This window comes from Schistocerca cancellata, chromosome 4, assembly GCF_023864275.1.
Source record: "Schistocerca cancellata isolate TAMUIC-IGC-003103 chromosome 4, iqSchCanc2.1, whole genome shotgun sequence".
NCBI lineage: Eukaryota > Metazoa > Arthropoda > Insecta > Orthoptera > Acrididae > Schistocerca > Schistocerca cancellata.
In genome coordinates this window covers 471,254,941-471,267,156 of record NC_064629.1, presented here as the reverse complement: position 1 = coordinate 471,267,156, position 12,216 = coordinate 471,254,941, and the positions used below count along the sequence as shown (strand labels likewise).

At 46.1% G+C, this 12,216-nt stretch overlaps 1 protein-coding gene across 1 annotated transcript in view; it reads left to right on the top strand.

Moving 5' to 3' along the window:
- Nucleotides 1-12,216, top strand: part of LOC126185116 (formin-binding protein 4-like) — a 198,774-nt gene that overhangs the window by 104,848 nt on the left and 81,710 nt on the right. Inside the window, exon 3 of the mRNA XM_049927934.1 lies at nucleotides 8,582-8,750. Coding sequence (XP_049783891.1) covers nucleotides 8,582-8,750 — 169 coding nt within the window. The remainder of the gene's footprint in view (nucleotides 1-8,581; nucleotides 8,751-12,216) is intronic.

Below are 12,216 nucleotides of genomic sequence, written 5' to 3'. Positions count from 1 at the left end.
TGAATCTCATAGTGAAAACGAGACAAGTATAAGGCCCAACGTTGCAGGTGGTGAGCTGCCTTATCCGGAAGCGACGCCGAGGGGCTGAACAGAGAGACCAGTGGCTTGTGGTCGGTGATGAGGTGAAACTTAGAACCATACAAAAAAACGCTGAACTTTTTTAGAGCATAAATGATAGCGAGCGCCTCCTTTTCGAATTGAGAGTAACGCCGTTGGGCATCGTTGAGGGTCTTGGAAGCATAGGCGATGGGTTGTTCCGACCCATCCTCATACCGATGGGCGAGAACAGCCCCTAGGCCATACTGTGATGCGTCAGTCGCCAGAACCAAGTGCTGACCCGGACGGAATGTGGCAAGACAAGGCGCCGACTGCAAATGAGCCTTCAGGTGGACAAAAGCCTGCTCACACTCGTCAGACCAACAGAAAGGAATGTTTTTGCGTAACAGCTGATGCAGAGGATGAGCCACCGCCGCCGCGGATGGAATGAATTTGTGATAATAAGCAATCTTGCCGAGAAACGCCTGAAGTTCTTTGACCGTAGACGGCCGGGGTAGAGCGGTAATGGCCGCAACGTGCTGACGTAGAGGACGTATACCCTCACGGGACAAGTGGAAACCAAGATACACAATGGAGGGTGGAAGAACTGTGACTTGTCCAGATTGCACTTCAACCCAGCCGAATGCAGAACCCGAAATAATGAACGCAAATTGCGAAGGTGCTCCTCAGTGGAGGCCCCCGTGACAACAATGTCATCCAGGTAGTTGATGCAGCCAGGAACGGAAGCCGTGAGCTGTTCCAAAAACTGCTGAAAAATGGCCGGCACGCTAGCGACACCAAATGGTAACCGCTGGTACTGGTACAACCCACAAGCAGTGTTGATGATGAGAAATTCCTTGGAAGACGCATCCAACGGCAACTGATGGTACGCCTCCGATAAGTCAAGTTTGGAAAAGAACTGGCCCCCAGCGAGCTTGGTAAATAACTCCTCAGGACGGGGAAGAGGATAAGTTTCAATGAGGCTCTGAGCGTTGACAGTGGCTTTAAAATCGCCACACAACCGCAGACTCCTGTTTGGTTTAGAAACCACCACGATTGGCGATGCCCATTCGCTGGAGGTAACAGGAAGGAGAATCCCTGAAGCTGTTAACCTGTCTATCTCAGCCTTGACAGGTGCATGCAACGCCATCGGAATAGGGCGTGCCCGAAAAAACTTAGGGCGAGCTGTAGGTTTAAGAGTAATGTGGGCTTCAAAATCCTTGGCACGACCGTGACCAGCAGAGAACACGGACAAGAATTCAGAACACAATCCATCCAGCTGTTGATATGGAATATCCTCAGATATGAGGTGCACATCATCATCAATAGAGAACCCAAACAACTGGAAAGCATCATAACCGAACAGATTTTCAGTGCCCGCATGATCCACCACATAAAACGTGAGGGGCCGAACAACAGACTTGTGGGCAGTGGAAGCATCAAACTGGCCAACGATAGGAATTTTCTGTTTATTATAAGTCCTCAGATTTCGCGTAACTGGAGACAAGGGGGGGGGAGCCCAACTCCAAATACGTGCGGGAATTAATGAGAGTTACTGCAGAGCCAGTGTCCACTTGCATGCGAATGTCTTTATCCAGAACACGAACAGTAACAAACAACTTATTTGTTTGAGAAAGCACACAGTTAACATCCATGTCCGATGCCTCATCCTCGTCGACAGGAACTTTAGGGGACTGACACACAGAAGCAATGTGGCCTTTTTTCCTACATGAATTACACGTGGCCCAACGTTTTGGACACGCGGCCCTGTCATGCTGTACGAAACAACGTGGACAAGAAGGAAGTGCGGAACGAACCTGCTTCTGTGGCTGCTGTTTTCGCTGCGAGCGTGGCGGCCCAACGCGACGTTGTTGACGTGAGTGAACCGCCGCCACATCGTCGGTGCCTTGGGAAACAGGCAAATTGTCCATGTCGAAAGTGGTCTGTATAGCGCCTACATCACACCACGCGTCTATTTGCGCACCAGCAGCGTGAGACACTTCAAAAGATTGAGCGATGCTGAGAACTTCCGACAACGACGGGTTTGGCAGTTGTAAGGCACGTTGTCGAACTTCTTTATCAGGAGCAAGCCGTAGAATAGCATCCCTAACCATTGAATCAGCGTAAGACTCATAATGAGTGTCCGTGACAAACTGACATTTCCTACTCAGACCGTGTAGTTCCGCCGCCCAAGCCCGGTAAGATTGGTGGGGCTGTTTACGACACCGGTAGAACGCCACACGGGCGGCAACGACGTGGGTGTTTTTTCAGTAATAGTTAGACAATAAGTCACACATTTCTTGGAAGGACAGAGAGGTAGGTTCCCGCAGAGGGGCTAACTGAGATAGCAGCTGATAGATCCGTGGGGAAATCTAAGATAGAAATAAGGACTTACACAGAGGAGCGTCGACAATGCCGAAAGCCAAGAAGTGTTGCCGCAAACGCTTCTCATAATCCTCCCAGTCTTCAGCGGCCTCGTCGTAAGGAGGGAACGGAGGCGGAGAAGCGGAAGACAGACGATGAGTAAGCGACGTCGACAACGCCTGAATAACAGCCGTCAGCTGTGTTTGTTGTTCAATGAGCGCTTGCAGAAGCTGTTCCATGCCTGCCCAGACACGAACGCACAGTTCCCCAACGCAGGAAAAAAATATCCGACCTCGTCGACAAAAAGTGTTATAACCTTTAATTCACTAATAATTTGCGTGGATATACAAACATAGAACAATAGTGAGTTTCATACTACTAACTCCGTATCTGTCACTCAACTGCCGTGCCGTGACATGCGGCCGGCGCCGTTCATAGCTAGGTGGTGCTCCCGCGCTCAGCCGAGCTGCGGAGCGCCTCTATCGCCGTGTTTGCGTACTGACGTAGCGGCACTTTTAAATCTCGTGGCACTGTCACAACAGCCTTAATTTGTCAAGCTTGCAAGCATGTCTTGTCTCCATTTCATTATTAACAATGTGTATGTAGTCATGAATTAATTTATAAACTGAGTTAAGCTGTAGTGAACTAATTTCTCTCCCTAATGCCATATGGGTCCGATACAGTTTTATGATGTGCTCTTGGATTTATTTGAACTTACCATGTTTTCACATTTTAGACAGAGTAGTTCACTATATGGGTTAACATGTTTTGCAACACTAGAGTCTGAATTTATCTGAACACACATACATTTGGGAGTCCCTCTGTGCATCAGACATTGTTTACTGAAACTAATACCTTCTACAAATTTCACCATTTTTCTTCAAGTACATTGAAATATTAGTAGTACACCCTCGTCCTTGTCAGGCAGCATGCCCAATAATTTCTTTTAATGTGGGTCCACTGCAAGTATAATTTTTTAAAAATGAAATCATATTTCTTTCAAAAGCAGGGACAATAATCAGACACACCATGCACAAAGAAAAAACATGTACACACTGAGTGATTTATAAAATCAAATGTGGTGAATGCGTAAGTTTCCATGTGGGGCAAACAGGTAGACGTTACTCCGCCAGGTTCAGAGAGCACATAAACATAAGCATGAGCTGTAAATCTTCACTTAATACACATCTATGAAACTACAATGACAACATCAGCAGCATTGAGAAATCTATGGAGGTTCTACATGAGGTAGTGAAAAGCAGATTAATGAATACTCCAGAAGAAATTGACAGAAAGACCACAATGCGCACTGAATAAACAAACATACCACAAAATATTTTTTTCAATTGTTTTACACATTTACTCTAATATATTATCAATGCACACATTTAGTGTCAACCTGTCATGATAATTACAATCCATTTCAGTAATGAAATGAAATACTGACTAATGTTGCTGAATAGTTGTTCTCTGATGTGCATACTACATTGCTATCTCTACTTGATCTACACCAACCTGTATGTCAAAATCTTGTAAGTATATGAATGCCAATAGACTACATAAGTGGTTATACATACTGTTATTCCCACAATACATTGTTCTCATGAAGTTGTGTTATGTTTTGTGTTTTGTACATGCTAAGTCATTCTTCCCTGGCAGGCATTCAACCTCTGCTATGGTGCCCAATAACAGAGCCCTCTCCCACAAAACATGCATGTACGGGTAGAAATGCTCCGGATGACAGAAAAAAGGTTTGGATGAAGACCTTGTCCCTTTGACTGCTACTTGGAGGAGGGGGTGGTGTTTGGCATTGTCCATTGGGATGGCGCTGGAGGTGAGGGCGCAGAGGGTTCGCCTCTGATCCTCATGTATGCAAAAGATAGTGCCGATGCACCTGTGGGGAGTCATAGGCAGCCACCAATGGTGCCAGCCCTGGGGCCTCATGTCACTGCAAGGCGGAGCAGAAAATGGCGGCAGCGGGTGTAACGCCTGTGTTCAAGGCCAGGGTTGCTTGTGGTGGCAGCACTCGAGCCCCTTCTGTGTCTGGACAGACGTAATTTGCCACCGTGGGTCTTTACTACCATTACCGGCATTCAAGCTGTAGTGGCCCCATCGGAACAGGTGAGGGTGGTGCATAACACTGGGGCAGCCGGGAGGTGGCTGCTGAAGGGGATGGCATCAGAAGATGAAGTAAGGTCCACAGTTGCTGCCTGTGGAGCAGCTCAGTGTGGCTACAACCAGCACTAAATGTGGTGGGACAGGTACTTAGAAACAGGGTGAGGGCCGATGTAGAGCCAGAGAATTCGACAGCTTTCATCATTTTCTGCTTAAAAGTCTGAACGAGACGATCCACTTCACCATTAGAGGAAAGATGGATTGGAGAGCTGAGAATGTGTTTTAAGCCACTGGCCACACGGAACTCTCTGAGGGCATGACACCATGAATTAGGGCCCATAATCAGAGACCAAAGTGTGAGGTAACCCTTCGATGGCCAAATAAATGAGGATGTCATTGTCGTGGTGGATGCATTGCCCACCACATACGGGTACTAGGAGTAGGCATCCATGATGAGCAACCACTTTGATCCCAAAAACGGACTTGCAAAATCGACGAGGATGTGGTTCCCGGGAGTGCGGGGTGTACAACAGGGTGAAAATAATTGTGGGAGTGCCACTTGGTGCCGGGCCCACAATGTGCAGCCATGGACTGTTCTGTCAATTTTGCCACTGATATCCAGAAAGTACACATGTCAGTGAGTCAACACCTCCTTGTGGGTCATTCCCAATGTGGGTCATTCCCCATTGTCACTGGTGCAGTAATCTCATGACTCAATGCTGCAATTCAGCTGGGATGATTACCTGATGTGTGTCGGTCTTAGTATCCAAAAGAATGGCATCATCGACAAGTTTCTAGATGTTGAACTCGATTGCCAACCACTGAGTGTGGCAGGTTATGTACTGGAGGGCCTGCCACAAGGTGAGGTCCCAGCGTATTGTGGTGGTGACACCTACAGCTATAAAGGGGGAACTGTCCAACATAAGTTGCTGTGCAGTATCGATGTGGAAGCAGAGGACCTCCTGTTGGTTGAAATCAGGGATTGGGCCAGTGGGTAGATGAGACAAAGTGTCACTGTTGGAATGTTGTGCCGTGGGCTTAAACCGGGTGGTGTAACTGTATGCACTCAGGAACTATGTCCAGCACTGGCACTGAACTGTTCTCTCCATGAGCTTGTATCAGGGTCCAACTAATGTAACCAACAGCTTGTAATCTATAATTGGCGATAATTTTGCCCAAAACAGAGAGACATGAATTTTTTTATGGGCAACCACTATCACCAACGTCTCCTTTTCGGTCAGTGAGTAGTTCCACTGTGCAAGAGTGAATGTCTTGAATGCATATGCCATTGGCTGTTTGGAGCCATCCTCATTCCAGTGGGTCAATACTGCCTTGATGTAACAGGCAGATGCGTCGGCCGCCAGACCTAAGGGACGTTGAGGAGAGAGAATCGTGAGACACGAGGTAGAGTTCAGTATGGTTTTTAACTGGCCAAACCCTGGTCACAGCCAGGGGTCCAGTTGTAGCATACTCCTTCTTAAGCATGTGATTGAAGAGTTGTATAATGTGGGCTGCTTGGGGTAGGAACTTGGAGTAATAATTGAGTTTGTCTAAAAACACCTGCAGTTCAGGTAAGTTCCTTTGGTGGGGAATTAAATCAATGGCAGTGACATTCATTAGTCCTGATTCCTACTGTGGTGAGCCAGTGCCCCAAATACACCACTTCTGGTTGAAAAATCTGCACTTTTACGAATGACAATGCAGCCTTGTATCCTGCAGAGTTGTAAAGGGGGTGCAGAGGTTATACAAATGCTCCTGGCAGGAGGGTCCTCTGACAGTGAGATCATCCACGTAATTCACCGGAGCTGGAATGTGCTGTATTGCAGGGGCCAAGGCGGTGCCAAATGGTAGCTGCATGTACTTACACAATCCAAAAGTTGTGTTGAGTTGTCTCATTTAAGGACAACTGAGGGTAAGGATTGGCAAGTCAATCTGTAAGTAGTTACCCTCTTCTCCTCTCCTCTCCTCTCCTCCTCCTAGCAAGGTTGGTGAGGAGGTCTTTCATTTGGGGAATAAGATACATTTCGATCTGTGACTGAGCATTAACCATAACTTTCAAATCCTCACATAGTCTAAGAGAACCATTGGGCTTTCTGATAATGACTAGATGGGGTGGCGCACACAATAAATTGCTCAGTATTGATAATTCCAGCAGTCTCGACAATATCAAGTTCCTGGATCACAGCAGTATGTAAGGCAAACAAATTGGGTCTGGCAACGTAAAAACGAGGTGTGGTGCGTGGACAAAGGGTGATGTGTGTCTGAAAATCTTAGGTGCACCCCAAATCTGGCCTAAATAGAGACGCAGATGCTGAGCAAAGATCATCCAGTTCCTGGGAAGATGACAGGAGGGGGTATGAACTTGACACTTCATCGGAGATAGAAAACCCAAACAGTGTAAAAGTGTTGAGGTCAAAAATGTTAGTATCCAATGACTGGTCGGCCACAAATAATGATATGAGCTGTGTAACATATTTGTAGGCTGCTGTAACGAAGAACTGTCCCTGTCGGACACCAAATGCCATAACGATACAGACAACTTGGGCAAGCCCAATCATGTATGCTCTGATAGACAGATCAAACAAATCAGCCCCCTTGTGCACCTGAAAACAGACATCCTCATTAAAAATGAGGAGCGTGACAAATAACTTTCACATGAAAGGGTCATCCAGTGTGACTACTGACTGCAGTGCATGTATAGTGTCCTGATGCCCTCGTAGGGCAGGAGGACAGCAGCGGGTTGTGCGGCTGCAACACACAGATCAAAGATGACCCTCTTTGCTACATAGCATGCAGGACCCCAGCAATGTGCACAGTCCATTGACAAGTGAGTCGAGAAACAGTGTTGGCACAAAAAGAGTAATGCTTGTGACTTGTGACACAGTGCAACCAGAGGCTCAGGTCTAAATCTACATACATACCCCACAAGCCACCATACAGTGTGTGACAAAGTGTGCCCTTTATTGCTGCTAGTCATTTTCTTTCCTGTTCCACTGACAAATAGAGTAAGGGTAAAAAACTGTCTATATGGCTCTGTATGACCCCTACTTTCTCTATCTGATATTTATTTTGGCGGCAGTAGAATCGTCCTGCAGTCAGCTTCAAAAGTTGGTTCTGCAAATTTTCTCAACAGTGTTTCTCAAAAAGAATGTCACCTTCCCTCCAGGGATTCCCATTTTAGTTCCTGAAGCATCTCCATAACACTTGTGTGCTGTTCAAACCTACCGCTAAAAAATGCAGTGCCTGTCTATGAACTGCTTCGATGACTTCCATTAATCTGACTGGTAATGATCCCAAACAGTGGAGCAGTACTCAGGAATAGGTTGCACTCGCATCCTATGTGCAGTGTAGTTTACAGATAAATCATGCTTTCCCAAAATTCTCCCAATAAACCAAAGTCAATCATTTGCCTTCCCTGTCACAATCCTCATATGTTCATTCCATTTCATGTCACTTTGCAGTGTTATGCCCAGATATTGAAACAAGTTTGTTTTTCCTTTTCAACCACATAACTTATGTTTTTCTGGCATAACTGTCTGCAGAATGAGTCCAACTGACCATGTGTATTTGCCAAGTAGCATCTTCTCAAGGTGGAGGAGGAGTACAAGGAACAAACAGCTACAAGAAAACTGCCATGCAGTCTCAATGTCTTTCTGCCTGAAAACCCCGTTCATGGGTACAAACTGTCAATTCATCATCAGTATCCGAACACTTGCAAGTCCAGCACACAGTTTTAATCTGTGAAAGAGTTTTAGAATTTATGATACTTACCATACAATGTGACACAGAATTTTTTTTCTATTTCTTTGTTCATATGGCAGAAGTTCATAACACCTAACAGGAGCAATATCAGCAATACTCTTCTTGTGTAGCATCCACTTCATGCAACATCCACTGTAAATTTACTGCAGATTAATGCATAAGGTAAAAGAGATGTGAAAGTTTAATCATTAAAATAAAATCAAAAAATGTCTGGAGATACAAAATACTAGAAACTACAAGCACATTTTATTGAGTAATTTGTTCTAAGCTCACTTATTGAGTAAACGTCTACTTTTTCATCCAGGAAATACAGACACTGTCATCTGAAGAAAAGACTTCTGAGATGCCTACAGTGCCTGCTCCAGCTGAGAACATGAGTTCTGCTGTCGCTCGAGTAGATGAAATGCATCCTGCTGCTCCTGGTGAAATGCAACATTTTGAGGAGCAGTTGCCTTACATGGAGGTTCCAATGAGTAAGCTGCATAATTGGTTTTTTACTGAACATCAGTATCATATTTGCTTTTGGAATTACCCCTCTTGAGAGAATATATAATGGTAGTCAATAGTGATCACTCAATTTTGGTAATGCACACATAAAATTTTGTAACAATAGCCCAGCAGGGAGTTTCTAAGCATAGAAATGGTTTAGTGCCAGTCAACACTGAACTTTTTGTTGTTCTCATTTCATTCCTCTACCGATCAACATTTCGTTTTGCAGTTCAGATAAGTGCTCCTGAATGTAAACTTTCATGCTGAGCTTGCATCAGCAATGCACCTGCTGTTTGTGGCCTGGTGCACATCATGGCAGTCCTGACTGTTATGACCATTTCTGTTGCACAACGTGGTGTGCTTGTTGTACTAAATTATTGTCATTGCTGTGTTTGTTTATTTTGATTAACAAAACTTTACAGTAAAGGAAAAAATTACATTTCATCAATAATTTTGGTTATTGTATAGTTCAAAATACAGGACAGCACAGAATCCAACATAGTATTGTTCATCACAGTACTGCTGGGATGTTTTAATACTGCAGGCAACATAACCTATGAAAGGGCACCTGTCTTATAGATATAATTCAACAGAGCTTGGAAGTGCCTCCATCATTGTTGCAAAGGATTTTGATCTCCCGATCTGTGGTATGCTGATTGTGTTCTTTCTTAATGATGTTTCTCTAGAATTTTCAAGTAATGGCCAGATGAAACTCAGATTCTAATATGTCCATGAAGCACGTGTTTGCAAGGTGACAGCTCAGTTGTGAGCTGGTGAAGCCAACCAATGTTATGTCATGAGAATAACTTTAATTCTTGTTGTTGTGCAGATGCTACATGTATTACATTTCGATGACTCATTTATGTCTGGCATTTTAATGAGATCATTGGCAAAAGCCAACAGCTTGTATCTGAGGCTTCAGTTAAACCTGTGCTACTATTTGAGTTCAAGAGAAAAAAATTGAATTGCAGTTTCTCAAATTGTCAGTAACTTCTTAGCCTATTTATATGACAGACCATGTAGTTTTGTGATTGACCACCATTCTTTTGTTGGCTGCCAAGCTGAAGAATCCTTCATGGACAAGTGGCAATACAGACACTGGAGCTTTGAAATACAAGAATACATTAGTATACAAGAATGAATGCAAACACAAGAATACCAACTGCATTGGAATCAATTGGAGGAATATTATAGTGCTGGTTATATTCCAGTCATTGTTGCACTACAGCCAAACAAAGCGAAGAACGAGCACTACTAGATGATGTGCAAGACAAAAAAAGTGGTCAGTGCGAATCCAAGTAAATAGACAGAACACCTTATATAAGGAATTATGTTCCTATGGGACCAGTGTTCGTGCTGGACGTGCAGACCGCATGAGACAACGCTTCATCCAGTCCCAAACATGCTCAATGGGGGACAGATCCGGAGATCTTGCTGGCCAGGGTAGTTGACGTACACCTTCTAGAGCACGTTGGGTGGCACGGGATACATGCGGACGTGCATTGTCCTGTTGGAACAGCAAGTTCCCTTGCCGGTCTAGGAATGGTACAACGATGGGTTCGATGATGGTTTGGATGTACCGTGCACTATTCAGTGTCCCCTCGACGATCACCAGTGGTGTACGGCCAGTGTAGGAGATCGCTCCCCACACCATGATGCCGGGTGTTGGCCCTGTGTGCCTCGGTCGTATGCAGTCCTGATTGTGGCGCTCACCTGCACGGCGCCAAACACGCATACGACCATCATTGGCACCAAGGCAGAAGCGACTCTCATCGCTGAAGACGACACGTCTCCATTCATCCCTCCATTCAAGCCTGTCGCGACACCACTGGAGGCGGACTGCGCGATGTTGGGGCGTGAGCGGAAGACGGCCTAACGGTGTGCGGGACCGTAGCCCAGCTTCATGGAGACGGTTGCGAATGGTCCTCGCCGATACCCCAGGAGCAACAGTGTCCCTAATTTGCTGGGAAGTGGCGGTGCGGTCCCCTACGGCACTGCATAGGATCCTACGGTCTTGGTGTGCATCCGTGCGTCGCTGCGGTCCGGTCCCAGGTCGACGGGCACGTGCACCTTCCGCCGACCACTGGCGACGACATCGATGTACTGTGGAGACCTCACGCCCCACGTGTTGAGCAATTCGGCGGTACGTCCACCCGGCCTCCCGCATGCCCACTATACGCCCTCGCTCAAAGTCCGTCAACTGCACATACGGTTCACGTCCACGCTGTCGCGGCATGCTACCAGTGTTAAAGACTGCGATGGAGCTCCGTATGCCACGGCAAACTGGCTGACTCTGACGACGGCGGTGCACAAATGCTGCGCAGCTAGCGCCATTCGACGGCCAACACCGCGGTTCCTGGTGTGTCCGCTGTGCCGTGCGTGTGATCATTGCTTGTACAGCCCTCTCGCAGTGTCCGGAGCAAGTATGGTGGGTCTGACACATCGGTGTCAATGTGTTCTTTTTTTCCATTTCCAGGAGTGTAAATGAAATGTAATTCTTTCAGAACAGTTGTGTATATAGGGGAATGCCACAAGTGCACTGTTAGGCTTGTGAACTCGTGACCTTGCTCTCCTTTTTGAGTGAGGTGAGTCCACTTGTGCCCAACAACAGACTCAGATGACAAGTGGACAGTGGCGGAGACTCATGAGTTGCATCTATGGGCACACAGAGATGGAGAGTTCAGAGATGATGTCAGAAGACTGTCTGGCGAGTTTAAAGCAACTATATGAAGCTCATTTCTGATCTTGAGTGGACAAACAATTGATGTGTATGCAATAGGGCAGCCGGGCTGTAGCCAGCATGACTGTACTGCCCTGGCTGAGAGCCTTCAGGTAGGTGTGGCAAAGTTGCTTGTGGCATGGGCGGAACACATTCAGTAGGGCTACCGGGGTAGGGATGGGGAGGTTGGGGGTGGGGGGTTAGCTTATACTAGTTGAGGCTGCCTGCAGACAGGCTGAGGGGTGGGGTGCCCATTGGAACACACTGATGTAAGCCGTTGTTGTACAATATCTCAGCAATGAAACAATGTGCCTCAGTTACCGCTGGGAAACCTTTTACCACTTACTGCTGTAGTTGCTCCAGTTCACCAGATTAGACTTTACCTCCTTGGAAGGTTTCTCCAAGTCAACAAATAGGAATAAATGGCTAGAAGTGTGCACTGACTAACTCACTCACAACCATATCAGCAGTAAGCTGCAGACACTGGAAGGTTTCTTGTAAAAGACATAATTTTTTAAGCATGGAGCACCATGTGCGATGATCTCTGATTATCAAAAGGTGTTCCAGTCAAGACTGGTGTCAGAAGTAATTTTACGATGCAGCTTCATCCACACAGTGATAACTGCGTACCATCCACAGATGAATGGCATCTCAGAATATTTTATTAAGGTGTTGCCGGATATGATCCCGATCTATGCAGATGTTAATCAGAGAGACTGGGATACAATGGG